The sequence below is a fragment of the Nerophis ophidion genome, linkage group LG18 (assembly GCF_033978795.1).
Source record: "Nerophis ophidion isolate RoL-2023_Sa linkage group LG18, RoL_Noph_v1.0, whole genome shotgun sequence".
NCBI classification, from domain to species: Eukaryota; Metazoa; Chordata; class Actinopteri; order Syngnathiformes; family Syngnathidae; genus Nerophis; species Nerophis ophidion.
In genome coordinates this window covers 20,547,451-20,565,030 of record NC_084628.1, presented here as the reverse complement: position 1 = coordinate 20,565,030, position 17,580 = coordinate 20,547,451, and the positions used below count along the sequence as shown (strand labels likewise).

The 17,580-nt window shown below is 42.0% G+C and overlaps 1 protein-coding gene across 4 annotated transcripts in view; it reads left to right on the top strand.

Annotated features, from left to right (window-relative positions):
• The window catches only part of LOC133536876 (alpha-actinin-4), a 97,967-nt gene that overhangs the window by 65,838 nt on the left and 14,549 nt on the right, over positions 1-17,580 (top strand). For 2 of the 4 annotated variants that reach the window (XM_061877535.1, XM_061877534.1), the window contains exons 6-13: positions 623-701; positions 846-927; positions 7,220-7,305; positions 9,935-10,027; positions 10,099-10,224; positions 15,277-15,381; positions 15,453-15,600; positions 15,719-15,869. In XM_061877535.1, coding sequence (XP_061733519.1) covers positions 623-701; positions 846-927; positions 7,220-7,305; positions 9,935-10,027; positions 10,099-10,224; positions 15,277-15,381; positions 15,453-15,600; positions 15,719-15,869 — 870 coding nt within the window. Of the gene's footprint in view, positions 1-622; positions 702-845; positions 928-4,570; positions 4,657-7,219; positions 7,306-9,934; positions 10,028-10,098; positions 10,225-15,276; positions 15,382-15,452; positions 15,601-15,718; positions 15,870-17,580 lie in introns of all 4 variants that reach the window. The other 2 variants (XM_061877536.1, XM_061877533.1) reach the window with 1 other exon arrangement.

Genomic DNA, 17,580 nt, shown 5'->3' with positions numbered 1-17,580 from the left:
TTTCACTATGTATAGCGCTTTGAGTCTTGACAGAAAAAGCGCTATGTATATATAATTCACACTTCACTTCATTAAAACTTACAGACGTTGGTTAGAGTGATGAATGAAGAATCCATAGAAGTAGAAACTCTTAAATACGATTAGAAGACGCAACGGTACTTGTACTTCCGGTTCAGAGCTTCAAACAGTAGGAAACACTGTAGGTATTCACCCAAAAGCATCTGTGAGCGAACATTTGTGCAAAAGATGGCACCATAGCACAAAAAATAACACACCTTTTCAATGTCTTTCAAGTTGTTTTATGAAAACCTTGTGCATTAAGGTTGTCGGGGAAGAAAAGTCCATAAATTTACAGCACAGTTTTATAACCCGAAGGATTTAAAGCACAGGGAACATATAGTGACTTATAGTCAGGAATTTAAGATATTTGGGGCTAAATTGACCACACCGATCTCTCCTGTTTTGTCTTCTTATCCTCTGGCAGACCAGGTGCACCATTATGTGTTTATGTGCGAGTGCCAGATCTATTTGAGGTGATCCAAATGTATTTGTGGTGGCCCTCAAAGCAACTAAAACAAATCATTTAGTTACAAATTAAGATGCCACAATTTGTGTCTTCCAGCTGGAAGGACGGTCTCGCCTTCAACGCTCTGATCCACCGACACAGACCAGAACTCATCGACTACGACAAGCTCAGAAAGGTTAGCGCCACTCGCACAGCATTCCAGGAAACCATGTGTCAATATTGAATAAAGATCAAAGTATGACAAGTAGAAAACTAGGATTACATCACTGTGCGTAAGCTAGCTTCTTGCGCTGTCTGACCCTGCGATTGATTGACGCAGGACGATCCTGTGACCAATCTGAACAACGCCTTCGAGGTTGCAGAAAAGTATCTGGACATCCCCAAAATGTTGGACGCCGAAGGTAAGCTCCGTTCCTGCCCGACTAAAGTGCACATCTGTTGCGTGTCGACGAGAAGATGCAACCAGTGTTATTTTTGTTGACTAATCATTTTCGTCTTAGTTATCGTCAACAACCTATTTTCCCCTTGATAAAGATATGACTATAAGAAGTCAAAACCGATGCATTTTGACTAAGACGACATTTATTTACATTTTCGTCGACGAATATAAACGAGATGAAAGTTACGAAGCAGAGCCAATCCGATTTTTTTTTTTTTTGTGAGGTGAGGAATTTAGATTTCTCACCGTAAAACAAAAATGTGTGAATTTAACATGTTCCACATTTGGGAGAAAGTAAAGGGGACACATTTTATTTTTGAGGCTATATGATGCCATCAGCAGGCGGGTTATCGATGGTGATCTTTACAAAACCGCGTTCATCAACAAACTATATTGAAGGCATGCAAGATCACAACACTCATGCACACCTGCTTTGACTGAGATGTAGCATAAAAATGTAGAAACAGTGCTTGAAATATATTTATTGGCATTGACTTGTATGTGTCATACATCATTCCTGAGCATTAGATCATGCTACTTTTGCTTTGCAGGTAGTCTAAGTGAAGTTACTTTCAAATATACTTATCTTTTGCACTTTATATTTTACTTGACAAAGTGTATGGTTATTTTAGCTGACTAAAGTGTTGTGTAATTTTGTTAAACTAAACTAAGTCAGTTCAGATAACTTTAATTAGACTAAGATACATTTTTGTCCAAAGACTGATTAAAACTACATTAAAAAACTGCTGTCAAAATTAACACTGGATGCAACAACGTTGACAATAATGTTTCTTGCTTTGTCATTTCTTATCCGTTTATCTACTGAATCTTCCCCTGTCTCCATGTCCAAGACGGATGGCTTGTTTGTTGTTACTTTGACATTGTGTAACTAAAAAGTGATTTGCTACCACCAGGAGCTGCCCTCGTTGCTGCCGTGATTTTGCTGAACCTTTTGAACTAGTGTTTATTTGTCATGCTGCATTTGATGTTTGCCTGCTTGAGTCATACGTACACTTGGTGTGTCATATACTGCTGTGTCTCAAATGGAATACTTTTGTCAGTGCGCGTCAATACTTAATTGTGACAGCGAAGTGCTCTCCCAAATCAATTACGATCTTTTCGAGCTAACAAAGAAATGTCAGTAGCAATATTTCCCCGTCTTTTTCACCATCTTTAATCCTTGTCAATGGTAGATTACAACCACTTCATGGAGTGTTAGCAGCATTATTTGGCTGGGACAATAAAATGTTTGCCATTTGGGCGTGAAAAAAATTCTGTCCACTAAAGGTTCATGACAAAAGATTTGACAACCACTGCTTTAACGGGGCTACTTATTTTTTAATCGCACGATTAACGTACGTCCTTTTGTGACCCTCAGTCCACACCGTAGGAGTGGAAAAACATAAGGCACGCTTATATTTGCTATTTATCGTGATTATTTATGATTTAACTACGGACGTCGGGCTTAATCACAATTACATTTTTCAATAATTTGACACCACAATAAAAACGTGTCTATTACATTTTCTAAGGCCAAAACAGACTCTGTTGCGTGCATTTGCACCTCACAAAACGTTCATCGGCTTGTATTTTTCATTACATGTGTCACTGGGCATATCATAAAATTTTAAATCAGACGAAAGTAGGAATGAAAGGTTTTCCACGACTCAACAATTTCCGACAAAATCAACGTGACCAGGCTGCGAGGACTTGCCAACTTACCAATTGGTTCTTGTACAGGGTTTGTAAATCGAAAAGTTTGTACCATGAAGCAAATTTCTCCATAAGAACCTGAATAATGGGTTCCATCCTCGACAAAAGTCCATATTTTAGTGATGGTTTGTACACTTTGAACACGACAAAGTGCTACACAATACTGTATATCAAACAAACATACCAAGAAGATGATACATCTTCTGTCTCTTTATTAACAAGACAAAACAACAACAACAAGCCAAACTGCGCTGTATGTGCTGCCCTGCCAACGCGCACACACACAGAAATCCATTTGGTGCGATTAGAAATCACACGAATCCTTAACTTAAACAACAAAATTGCTAAAATAATAAATATTTAAAAAAGTTAAATCCACTGATATTAAACATAGGCAAAGGAGGAGCTGACAAAGTAAGACACAAAACCAGGAGAAGAAAGTGAGCAGGTGGGAGGGGCTGTGTGTGTGTGTGTGTGTGTGTGTGTGTGTGTGTGTGTGTGTGTGTGTGTGTGTGTGTGTTAGAGGCGCCATTGAACAAGAGCTAGGTCTTCTCCTCCACTGTGATATACAGTAAGTCTGCTTTGGTATATATTTTCAGAAAAGTTTGTTCCCATCAAAATTAAAACTTGCTGTGGTATCTAGCCTGCTCTGTTGATTCTTCTAAATGCTGCACCTTGCTGCCAAAAATTAATAAATCAAGCGATTCCACACAAAGGCATATTGGGCTCAACCTAAACGTTTGTAAAATTGAATACCGGTAGTTCCTAAAGCAGGGGTCGGGAACCTTTTTGGCTGAGAGAGCCATGAAAGCCAAATATTTCAAAATGTATTTCCGTGAGAGCCATAAAATATTTTTTAGCACTAAATACAACTAAATGCGTGCATTTTTAATAAAGACTAACATTTTTAGAGTATAATAAGAGTCTTATTCTTTTTAATAACATTGTTATGCTAAAGTTAACCAATAATAAATGTAATACTTCTTACCATTAATGCGACATTTTGAACAGGTGCGATAGAAAATGGATGGTTGGATTAAAATGCATGAGAATGTTTTATAATTTGAATGTTATTTTTAACACTGTGATTACCAGCGGAAGTATTCATTACTTATCTTGTTAAGCAATGTCAGCTAAGATTTATCTGAGAGCCAGATGCAGTCATCAAAAGAGCCACATCTGGCTCTAGAGCCATAGGTTCCCTACCCCTGTCCTAAAGGGAAGGGTTCTTTATCGAGGTTCCACTGTACTGTAATGGCCGTCCATACCAGCGACTCTCTTTAAATCACTGCTTTGCCAAACAAGCAGGTGGAGCAGCTCCTCTTCCTTGCCGTCAGTGTTGGGCGCCATGACGGTAAAAATGTAAATAACCCGAAGGGACTGTGGGGATAGGTAGTGCTTCACGGAAATCTCGCAGGAAATTACAACGTGGCATTGCGCGTGACTATCACAATTTGGAAAAGAAATGGAAAAGTTTCAACCATTTTAAAAAAAATTTTGTTCATGAATACATCTCCTTCACGTCTGCAAGTTTAATAGAAGCCATTCAATTTCAGGTAAACTGCTAACGAACCAGGGAGACAACCCGGGTTTTACCTTGATAGTAGTACGCTGGTCTCTCATACAGTCAGTGTGGGTTTGGCAGCTACGAACAAAAATCATTGCATTTCGCCGTCTAAATCGGGGGACCATGATTAGGTGGGCCCCTGGGCTTCAGTCCATATAATCCTGTGCATCAAGGCGGCCTTGCGAGCGGATTCCGTTCCTCGCATTCGTGTGAACGCACTCGTAAACAAGGAAGTCGGACGTTTGAGACACACCAACCATGTATGCACGTGTGTCTATGTTTAATCACATGTCTCTGTCCTGGTCCCCATAACCTTCCCCGATAGACATTGTGAACACTGCTCGTCCAGATGAGAAAGCCATTATGACTTATGTGTCCAGTTTCTACCATGCCTTCTCTGGAGCACAGAAGGTACCCTCTGACCCGGCGACACTCTGCCTCTTCAATCCTCCCGCTACTAACAAGCGCCGCCTCTCCGTGCAGCATGGCCTCGCTCTCTTTCCAGCTCCTCTTTTCACAGGCCCGCCTAGAAGGACGTACAGGACGTGTTGGGGCACGCACACACTTACAAAATGGACGTAACTCAGCTGGTGAAAGCTGCAGATATTTTGTAACTTGGATAAAATAACATGAGACTTTTGAAGACACTTTACGCCAGGGGTGTCCAAACTTTTTTCACTGAAGGACCGCACTCTTAAAAAAAAAAAAAAAAAAGCATGTGGGGGCCGTTGTAATATTTTTTAATTGAAAAACTCTTGTAAAATATATAGACCGGAAGGGCTTCAGTCATAAAAATTTTAAAAATAGGGTCATTGTTTTAAATATCTAGATCAACTTTAAGTCTTTTGATATGAAGTGTTATTTATTTGTAAAGTTTTTACCCTTTTTGTAAAAGAAAAAACATTGCAATATCAGAAAAAAGTTTTAAGTGAAATATTTGATATGAAGTACGTAATTAAAGTCTTAAATAGGTCAATAATTCACAATAATATTATTCATAATAATATTTTGATTCATGATTGTTTTTTGGACAATGACAGTTTAAAATATATCCTGCAAAATTCTTAGAGATCTGAATGGGCCCCACTCATAAAAGTGTTAAAAATATGTCATACATTTTTTTTTTTACTTTCAAGGCTTAAATCTCTAGATCAACTTCAGATCCATCCGTAAATTAGTTTTTTCTGTTTGTATATATTTCTTTTTTTGCCATAGGGATGTTTGTTTTTTATGGCAAACACTCACAATACGCAATATTTCAAAGTGGAATATTTAATGTGAAATACTTGAAGCCTTAATTAAATTTGTCAATAATTCATAACATTTATTTTGATTCATGATTTTTGGACAATGACAGTTTTTAAAAATATATCCTGCTAAAATTCTTAGGGATCCAAATGGGCCCCACTCATAAAAGTGTTCAAAAGAAGTAATGAATTATTGATTTTTTTTACTTTCAAGGCTTAAATCACTAGATCAACTTCAGATCTGTTCGTCGATTTTTTTGTTTTTCTTTTTTCTTTTTTTATTTCCTTTTGGCCATAGAAAAACTAAGGTTTTTTTATGGAAAATTTAGTTTTTATGGCAAACAAAGTAAAATATATGATGTGAAGTAATTGAAACCAAAAATAGGTCAATAATTTATAACAACGTTGATTTTGATACATAAGCGTTTTTTGGACAATGACAATTCCTAGGGATCCAAATGGGCCCCGTTCATAAAAGTGTTAAAATAGGTCATACATTTTTTTTTTTTTTCTTTCAAGGCTTAAATGTCTCGATCAACTTCAGATTTATCTGTCAATTAGAAGTTTTTATACTTTTTGAAATGTTTTTTTGTTTGTTTGTTTTATATATTTTTTTGTCTCAGATAACTTGGTTTTTTTATGGCAAACACAAAATATGCAATATTTTCCCCAAAAATGTTTCAAAGTGGAATATTTGATGTGAAGTACTTGGAGCCTTAAATAGGTAAAAAAATGCATTTAATTTTCTATTTATTTTTAAAGCAGATATTTGGCCCAAGTTAAACCTTTTCAAGCATAAAAAATGTCTAAATGTACTGAAAATATAAATACGATGGTATTATTGGCCAATAGATGATACGAAACCAATCAGCTTAGGCTCATTAGTGTTGTGTCCACTGATTTGGCTCAGCCTCAGGCAGCATTTCTATATTTGATTAAAATAGTTTAAAGATGACCGTGTGGGTGTTATTTCATTTCTACAGGGTTCTAATGTTAAAACTGTATTTAGAAGGTGGTAAACAGTTTTTTATGCTCTGAGCTATAAACATATTTGCCTTATAATTAATCATTCCTATCAAGCCTGGAACTACTAACATTACCAAAGGTTTACTGTATATCTATTTAAAACAAAACTTTGTGTCAGCTTTGTGATACACATGACTAAACATATTAGTTGTTAGTATCAACATGTCCGCTTTTTTCTGACATTTTTAGTTTTTTCTTTGATTGTATTTCGACAACTTGAGCTGCGGACAACAAATGGCCCCTTGGCCACGTTTTGGACACCCCTGCTTTAGTCCATCCCCGAGTTATGTTTGTGCCTCATTCCCATCTTGTTTTTGCACGGCGGTTTGCGATCTCAGGAGATCCTCGCGTGATTGTGGTAGTTTGTTGCGGGCGTATGGAAAGCTCCTTCACGCTGCTGATTTATTAACGAGAAGTAAAAAAAAAAAAAGAGAACTCGCTGCTTTCACCAGGAAGTGTTGAACCGGGGGGGTGCTCTATGTCAGTGTCCTGACTTGATGCTTAGTTTTCCAGTGTCCATCTCCTCTTAGGAGGACGTCGGCTTTTCTTTTAGGTGTAGCGTCAGGCCGCAGACGCACTTCCCAACAGGTTCTCCTGTGTGAGGAGAGAGCTGCAGTGCTTTGGGATGCTTTGGCTTCACTCTGTCCTCTCTCTCTTTCCTCCCTGCCGCCCTTGCTCGCTGTGGGGCGGGTATTGCGCAGACATCGTGGGCACGCTGCGGCCCGACGAGAAGGCCATTATGACCTATGTCTCCTGCTTCTATCACGCCTTCTCTGGCGCTCAGAAGGTGAGCCGCTCACGTCATCAGCACACCTGTGCCGCAGCAACAGAGCGTTCCCATCCTTTGCCTCATTTCCACCAAGAGGATCCAGCTAACATTGTTTAGGAACAAGTGCACCAAAGTTGGCAGGGTGTAAATGGTGCCATAGACATGATCTAAATATTCTCAATCTATGGAATAAAAAAATTTGGTTTTATTTCCTTTCCATTCCCGTCCTGAAGGGACAAAACCCCAAAGTGGGACTGAGCACCTTGATACTTTTTACAAGGGGGAAACCAAACTACTGTACCAAAGTACTTGGTGGAAAGGAGGCAATACAGGCGTCTTTAAAACTATGAGTTTTCCAACACACTGTAATTGTATGCAAGTCTTAGGTCAAATCACAGTAATGTAGTTTCTCGTTAGTGCAGAATTGCTGATGGGAACTCTCAACATAAGGTTCTTTTCTTTTTTTAAGGTTGCCTCTGCGTTTCTCAAAGCACTTTAAATGTATGGTCCTCATGTCGTGTTTTTCCCATTGCATAAATACAGTGTTTCCCTTAAAACTGCAAACTTAACTGTGGGGCAGGGTTGCATAACTGCCCATGGACATATCAGAACCCACGCAGAAAAATTGGAGCCTCCTCTAAAGTCCCGGACATAGAACACAAAGTCACTTCAAAACAGTGTTTTACTTTAGTATCTGAAATACAAAACATTTTAATATTTTGTTATCTATTGAAATAAACTTAATGTCTGAATGTTCTAGTTACGTAAACCTTATGGGAATAGAGGATAAACAATAGCAGCAAATATATTTCGATATAGTGTTGATTAAACTGTGGTCTTAAATCAGTATCTGCTAGATTATCCATTATAGCTAATACATTCAGCTGTCAGATGATGGGTAATGACGCCTCAGTGAGTGTGTGGCACACTCACTGGCTGTAATGACACTGCACCGATACTGTTGGTATGTCATAATTGAGCCATCTGCTGGATTAAAAAAGTCACAAATAAAATGAAAAATAAGTTTGCAAATATGATTTAATTTTTTTTTAATGAATAGGTGTGCAATAAGAAATATAAAACGTTTAACTTTGGTCAATGAGCCAAATAGTATACAGTAAAATAATACTTTCCTTAAAACATGCTTTTTTTTCCCGAGATTGATGGTAGCGACTAATATGAAACGCAACAATCTGTCACACGTAGGCCTAATAAGTGCTTCCTGATAAACACAGTTTGGTGCTTCACAGTCAAATGACACAGCAGCCGTATCCGTCATGTTTTGTTCCTAAAGTGATACACACATTGAGGTATTGAGGGACACAGTAACATTCCTTAGGTTTTGGAATGCATCAAAGCTTCAGTATTGTTTGACCCAACACTATTTACTAAACGCTGCACTCACTAAAAAGAAGCCGTTATTGCTTCAAATATATCCATTGAAGAGTTTAAAAACTTTGAAAGTTTGTCTCAGCATAAACATGCATACAAAAATGTTTTTAAATGTTTAATTCTTAACAGGTAGCGGCAAATCTATTTTCATAGCGATGAAAATCTATCTGTAATGAGCCAACACAAAAAAATAAATGGGAAACACTGTAATGTAAATAATGGATGACCTGGCGGGTAAAATGATGCTTTATACAGTCCTCAACCTTTTCCACATTTCATATGTTACAGCCTTATTCCAAACAGGGATAAAAAAATATATATTTAAAATTCGACACACAATACCTCATAAAGACGATATGAAAAAGTTTTTTTTTTTAATTTTTGGTAAATTTATTGTTAATTAAAAAAAAAACAAGAACTCACATGCACTTATAAATTCATAATCTTTGCCATAAAGCTCACTGATTTGTTCTTTTTTTAATTCATTTGCAAAAAAATCTACGCATTTTCTTTTTCACGTTGTCGTTATCGGGTATCGTGTAGAATTTTAAGGACAAAAGTTAAATTATTCCATTTTGGAATAAAGCTGTAACACCACAAAATGTGGAATATTGAAGTGCTATGAATACTTTCCGTGTGCTCTGTAAAGGAACACATCCTCCAAGCTGTTCATTGCTTTGAGAAACACAAGGCAACGTCACTCTTGTCATTTTGCTTCAACTTCTGTCTGAACACAACCGTGCCCGATGTTTTGTAATAAATGTGAATTGTCCGTTTTCAATATGTTATAGAAAACCTATTTATTTCAACAGATAGTCTTGAAGTTGTGTCTTTTTGCATTCCAGCCGTACACTAGTTAAATGGTAGGAGCGACTAGAGGACCGCAGAGCCCCGTGAACCTGTAACCGGATGTATGGACCCATTTAAGGCGCATGGCGTTTTTAAACACACTTTGTGTGTGTGTGTGACTGAGGAAATGAAACTAACCGCCAGCAGTTTCCAGCATGTTTTAATTAGTCCAACAAAGCTGCTGGATTTAGTGTTTTTGCACTTTGACAACCACGTGTGCCATTTTTAACGTAACGTGCCTGGGAATGAGATTAGCTCTTAGTCACTGCTCGTGTGTGTTCACAGCAAAGCGGAGAGAGAACTCTAACAGTGAAATTAAGAATGACTAAACGCTTAGTTTAGACGTAGCTCCATGAATGTTGCTCCGATCAGTGCAAGCGCCTCTCATCAGCGTGTGCTCTGATAGGCCGAGACCGCCGCCAACCGTATCTGCAAGGTGCTGGCTGTCAATCAGGAAAACGAGCACCTGATGCAGGACTACGAAAAGCTGGCCAGTGACGTGAGTACAAATTGAAACGCTTCTGCGGGGATCATCGCTTACGATGGCGCTGCTTATATCTTCCTATCTAGCTTCTGGAGTGGATCCGGCGCACCATCCCCTGGCTGGAGAACAGAAACCCAGAGAAGACCATGTCTGAGATGCAGCAGAAGCTGGAGGACTTCAGAGACTACCGTCGTGTCCACAAACCACCAAAGGTTTCGACATAACCAACTTCTTCCTGTTTTTGGTTCAGAGTTAGACAGCTAAAGACGCTAAAGTTGCCAACGACTCATTATGTCAACATCCACATACTGTACATTTTGTTGCTTTTGTCGACATGAAATGTGCGACCAAAGGTATAATTTCCGTAGCTATAACTAGAGTAGGTACATACGATAGTATGCCAATGCTGTCAGAAATGAAGACAAGAACTCCGACACATTGTGCTGCGTGTGGTTGGAAAAAAAAAGTATTTTTTTTTTTTTTCTTTTCAAAAAACCCCCAAAAAACAAACAATCATGGCACAGGTTTTTACATCGTCAATAAAGTAAACCACAATAAATAATATATATATTTCTCAATATACAATGCATTGTACTGCATTGGCTTAAATGAGAAAGTGCCTTCCCTAAAATGGCCGCCACCTAGGCCCGTTGCCTAGCAATGCTGCTAAGCCAGTTAATTAATTTATTTTTTTCTTGATCATTTTGTATGAAAATTGTTTTCTATATGCTGTAATTTTGTGACCTTTCTTATCACTAAGCAGCCACAACAGAACTACTTATCGTGCAGACACATGACTTCCTGTGTTGTGCAAATTAAGCCTCAAAATAAAAGCACCGCCATATTAACTTGAATTGTACCATCTAGGTGGTTAGCCACCAGTAAATAGTCCCGCAATGCCCTGTTTTTCTTCCATTTTGGGAATCGTCTATGCCAGTGCCTCGCAATTATTTTCTGTTGTCGGCACCGGTTTAAGCACTTGACCGGGAAGCACTGATTGCGGACTCAACCAGACTACCTTGAGGTAATGTTACAAATTTCCATGCCAGCAAAACACGAAGAAGGCGCTCAAAAGAGTCAGGCTCCACTTTTCAAAATGTGCCAGCTCAATGGTAATTTACATTGGATTTGCCATAGACAATTTTACATCAACGCCTCCAAATTTTGTAAAAAAAAATTACAACTAAGATACATGTTACAATCAAACATCCTGTATGTAATAAGTACAGTGCCTACAGTATAAACACTTTGTAGGGTGCAACAGAAGAAGAAAAACACAACACACCCTGGAATTGCAACGGCACGCAATGTCTACTATATACCGTATTTTTCGAAGTATAAGGCGCTTCGGAGTATAAGTCGCACCTGCCAAAAATGCATACGTAATAAAGAAGGAAAAAAAACATATATAAGTCGCACTGGAGTATAAGTCGCATTTTTGGGGGAAATTTATTTGATAAAACCCAACACCAAGAATAGACATTTGAAAGGCAATTTAAAATAAATAAAGAATAGTGAACAAAAGGCTGAATAAGTGAACGTAACCAACTGAGAAAGTGCCTGGTATGTTAACGTAACATATTATGGTAAGAATCATTCAAATAACTAACATATAGAACATGCTATACGTTTACCAAACAATCTGTCACTCCTAATCGCTAAATCCCATGAAATCTTATACGTCTAATCTCTTACGTGAATGAGCCAAATAATATTATTTGATATTTTAAGGTAATGTGTTAATAATTTCAAACATAAGTCACTCCTGAGTATAAGTCGCACCCCTGGCCAAACTATGAAAGAAACTGCGACTTATAGTCCGAAAACTACGGTAGTACGGTACCATCCATCCATCTATCTTCTTCCGCTTATCTGAGGTCGGGTCGCGGGGGCAGCAGCCTAAGCAGGGAAGCCCAGAATTCCCTCTCCCCAGCCACTTCGTCTAGCTCTTCCCGGGGGATCCCGAGGCGTTCCCAGGCCAGCAAGGAGACATAGTCTTCCCAACGTGTCCTGGGTCTTCCCCGTGGCCTCCTATCGGTTGGACGTTCCCTAAACACCTCCCTCGGGAGGCGTTCGGGTGGCATCCTGACCAGATGCCCGAACCACCTCATCTGGCTCCTCTCGATGTGGAGGAGCAGCGGCTTTACTTTGAGTTTCTCCCGGATGACAGAGCTTCTCACCCTATCTCTAAGGGAGAGCCCCGCCACACTGCGGAGGAAACTCATTTCGGCCGCTTGTACCCGTGATCTTATCCTTTCGGTCATGACCCAAAGCTCATGACCATAGGTGAGGATGGGAACGTAGATCGACCGGTAAATGGAGAGCTTTGCCTTCCGGCTCAGCTCCTTCTTCACCACAACGGATCGGTACAACGTCCGCATTACTGAAGACGCCGCACCGATCCACTCTTCCCCCACTCGTGAACAAGACTCCTAGGTACTTGAACTCCTCCACTTGGGGCAGGGTCTCCTCCCCAACCCGCAGATGGCACTCCACCCTTTTCCGGGAGAGAACCATGGACTCGGATTTGGAGGTGCTGATTCTCATTCCGGCCGCTTCACACTCGGTTGCGAACCGAATCCAGTGAGAGCTGAAGATCCCGGCCAGATGAAGCCAACAGGACCACATCGTCTGCAAAAAGCAGAGACCTAATCCCGCGGCCACCAAACCGGAACCCCTCAACGCCTTGACTGCGCCTAGAAATTCTGTCCATAAAAGTTATGAACAGAATCGGTGACAAAGGGCAGCCTTGGCGGAGTCCAACCCTCACTGGAAACGTGTCCGACTTACTGCCGGCAATGCGGACCAAGCTCTGACACTGATCGTAAAGGGATCGGACTTCCACAATAAGACAGTCCGATACCCCATACTCTCTAAGCACTCCCCACAGGACTTCCCGAGGGACACGGTCGAATGCCTTCTCCAAGTCCACAAAGCACATGTAGACTGGTTGGGCAAACTCCCATCCACCCTCTAGAACCCTGCCGAGAGTATAGAGCTGGTCCACAGTTCCACGACCAGGACGAAAACCACACTGTTCCTCCTGAATCCGAGGTTCAACTATCCGGCGTAGCCTCCTCTCCAGTACACCTGAATAAACCTTACCGGGAAGGCTGAGGAGTGTGATCCCACGATAGTTGGAACATACCCTCCGGTCCCCCTTCTTAAAGAGAGGGACCACCACCCCGGTCTGCCAATCCAGAGGTACCGCCCCCGATGTCCACGTGATGCTGCAGAGTCTTGTCAACCAAGACAGCCCCACAGCATCCAAAGCCTTAAGGAACTCCGGGCGGATCTCATCGACCCCTGGGGCCTTGCCACCGAGGAGCTTTTTAACTACCTCAGCAACCTCAGCCCCAGAAATAGGAGAGTCCACCACAGATTCCCCAGGCACTACTTCCTCATAGGAAGACGTGTTGGTGGGATTGAGGAGGTCTTCGAAGTATTCCTTCCACCTATCCACAATATCCGCCGTTGAGGTCAGCAGAACACCATCCGCACCATACACGGTGTTGATAGTGCACTGCTTCCCCTTCCTGAGGCGGCGGATGGTGGTCCAGAATCGCTTCGAAGCCATCCGGAAGTCATTTTCCATGGCTTCCCCAAACTCTTGCCATGTCCGAGTTTTTGCCTCTGCGACCGCTGAAGCTGCACACCGCTTGGCCTGTATGTACCTGTCCACTGCCTCTGGAGTCTTATGGGCTAAAAGAACCCGATAGGACTCCTTCTTCAGCTTGACGGCATCCCTCACCGCTGGTGTCCATCAGTGGGTTCTAGGATTACCGCCACGACAGGCACCAACAACCTTGCGGCCACAGCTCCGATCAGCCGCCTCGACAATAGAGGTGCGGAACATGGTCCACTCGGACTCAATGTCCAGCACCTCCCTTGTGACATGTTCAAAGTTCCTCCGGAGGTGGGAATTGAAACTTTCTCTGACAGGAGACTCTGCCAGACGTTCCCAGCAAACCCTCACAATGCGTTTGGGCCTGCCAGGTCTGTCCGGCATCCTCCCCCACCATCGCAGCCAACTCACCACCAGGTGGTGATCGGTAGAAAGCTCCGCCCCTCTCTTTACCCGAGTGTCCAAAACATGAGGCCGCAAATCCGATGACACAACTACAAAGTCGATCATGTAACTGCGGCCTAGGGTGTCCTGGTGCCAAGTGCACATATGGACACCCTTATGTTTGAACATGGTGTTTGTTATGGACAAACTGTGACGAGCACAGAAGTCCAATAACAAAACACCACTCGGGTTCAGATCCGGGCGGCCATTCTTCCCAATCACGCCTCTCCAGGTTTCACTGTCGTTACCAACATGAGCGTTGAAGTCCCCCAGCAGAACAAGTAAATCACCCGAGGGAGCACTCTCCAGTACTCCCTCGAGTGTACCCAAAAAGGGTGGGTACTCTGAACTGTTGTTTGGTGCGTAAGCACAAACAACAGTCAGGACCCGTCCCCCAACCCGAAGGCGGAGGGAGGCTACCCTTTCGTCCACTGGGTTGAACTACAACGTGCAGGCTTTGAGCCGGGGGGCAACAAGAATTCCCACCCCAGCCCGTCGCCTCTCACTGCCGGCCACGCCAGAGTGAAAGAGGGTCCAGCCCCTTTCAAGAGAAGTGGTTCCAGAGCCCTTGCTGTGCGTCGAAGTGAGTCCGACTACATCCAGCCGGAATTTCTCTACTTCGCGCACTAGCTCAGGCTCCTTTCCCACCAGTGAGGTGACGTTCCACGTCCCAAGAGCGAGCTTATGTAGCCGAGGATCGGACCGCCAAGTGCCTTGCCTTCGGCTGCCGCCCAGCTCACATTGCACCCGACCTCTATGGCCCCTGCTATGGGTGGTGAGCCTATTGGAGGGGGGAACCACGTTGCCTCTTCGGACTGTGCCCGGCCGGGCCCCATGGGGACAGGCCCGGCCACCAGGCGCTCGCCATCGTGCCCCACCTCCGGGCCTGGCTCCAGAGGGGGGCCCCGGTGACCCGCGTCCGGGCGAGGGAAATCTGGGTCATTTGTTTTTACCTTTCATAGAGGTACAGTACTTGCAAATGAGACACAAAGGTGTAAGAAACCAAGATAACAACTGAACGGTCAGTGTTAAATAAAAATGGTTGTTTTGAACATTTAAACACACCATTGTACTAAAATTGCTACCGTTGAGTACCGGTATTGATTCCCAGCTATCGGGAATCGGTATCGTACTAATTAAAATGTTTAAAGTTTGAAATGTGCCTCGCCTCTAACTGCTGATGTTGTTCTTGCAGGTCCAGGAGAAATGTCAGCTGGAGATCAACTTCAACACGCTGCAGACCAAACTGAGACTTGGCGGTAGACCTGCCTTCATGCCGTCGGAGGGACACATGGTGTCTGTACGTACATCTAGCTATATGTTATGTTAGCCTCGTAAAGAGGGTCCTCATACCTCTCATGCGTTTGTCAGGATATCAACAGAGCGTGGCATACCTTGGAGGGAGCGGAGAAAGGCTACGAGGAGTGGCTCCTCAACGAGATCAGACGTCTAGAGCGACTGGATCATCTGGCGGAGAAGTTCCGCCAGAAGGCCTCCATCCACGAATCCTGGACCGATGGTAAAATGTGTTCAGTTTTTCTCAAGCGACTTGAGGATACCCAGTGGAATACATGCTGGGTCATCTATGACGGGACATCTCAAGCATGTGGTTGAGTTCTGTCGTGTCCCACGTGCAGGGAAGGAGGCCATGCTGACTCAGAAAGACTACGAGACCGCCACGCTGTCAGACGTCAAGGCGCTGCTGCGAAAACACGAGGCCTTTGAAAGCGACCTGGCGGCCCATCAGGACAGGGTGGAGCAGATCGCCGCCATCGCGCAGGAGCTCAAGTAAGGGAGGCCGAAAAGTGCGATCTTTGCCAAATAATGTCGAGCTTGTAGTGATGGCTAAATGTCCCGGAAACGCACCAATGACAATGCTCGATAGTAAAATGCTTTGCTTGTCAGTGTAATATAGTCGAAGCACAATAATAAGACAAGTATTACTAGGGATGGGTACCAACTTCTGTACTTGTATGTGGACCGACCGAATTCCATCGGTATTATCTTGTATCGAGTCATGTTAAATTAGTGTTTCGATACTTTTGTTGCACATTATGTCACGTCCGGTTGCCCACTTGGCACGGGCTCAAGTAAACGATCCCTTGGTCGGACTCAGCCAGACTACCTCTAAGTAACGTTGCAATTTTCAACTCCAACAAAGCAAGATTGCAAGGTAGAAAACGTTTGAACGTAAAGTAAGGCTTTCACTCTTCCAAAGTGCACTAGCCTGATGCCAATTTACATTGTGTTTGCCATGGAGAGGCTACTATAAGCATTAGCGAATTTTACATGGCGATTTCAGCATCTCCAAATTTTGGTGATGGAAACTACAACTAAGATAAATATTGATATCTAACACAGCTGTGTGAAATTTCCGTGAAAACCTGTACATCGGCGTTTTTAAAAATAATTTTTTGCGTGTACATATCACCTCTGCGTTTTTAAAAAAAATGAAATATCAATAAAAATATGATCCAAACAAAATGTGTCAAATGCTCTCCTCAGCTGCAGGTACCGTATTTTTCGGAGTATAAGTTGCTCCAAAGTATAAGTCGCACCTGCCGAAAATGCATAATAAAGAAGGAAAAAAACATATATAAGTTGCACTGGAGTATAAGTCACATTTTTGGAGGAAATGTATTTGATTAAACCCAACACAAAGAAAAGACATTTGAAAGGCAATTTAAAATAAATAAAGAATAGTGAACAACAGGCTGAATAAATGTACGTTATATGACACATAAATAACCAACTGAGAAAGTGCCTGGTATGTTAACCTAACATATTATTGTAAGAGTCATTCAAATAACTATAACATATAGAACATGCTATACGTTTACCAAACAATCTGTCACTCCTAATTGCTAAATTTGATGACATCTTTTACGTCTAGTCTCTTACGTGAATGAGCTCAATAATATTATTTGATATTTTACGGTAATGTGTTATTAATTTCACACATAAGTCGCTCCTGAGTACAAGTCACACCCCCGGCCAAACTATGAAAAAAACTGCAATTTATAGTCCGAAAACACGGTACTCGCTGTTCCTCATGCCTAAACGCCGCACAGGGGTGCAGGACAAGCTAACTTGCTTAGTAGCAAAGTAGACAGCCGTCAAACTTGTGGCTCTGATAACGAAGTAAGCTAGCTTGGTGGTTAGCTAACTAGCAAGCTTACGTAGGTGCTCCAAAATAAAAAAAAGTTAAGACCAACAAGCTCGCTTGTTAGCTAACCACCTAACTAGCTTACTTGTTGTCTCCTGCGTTCGCTCTCTGAGCCACATTGTTGACGTCTTTCTACTTTGCTGCTAATCATGTTTAGATTAATACAATCCGAACACTGTTAGTTCCGAACCAGTTGTAGTTCTAGAGTATTTATTAGTTACCTGCGGAAGGGACGATTTTTGAGGTGATGGACCCCAAAAGAGACAAGCAGTAGAAAATGGATGGATTTTAAACAGAGGTTCCGACACAGGAAGTACCTTACCAGAGGGGGCG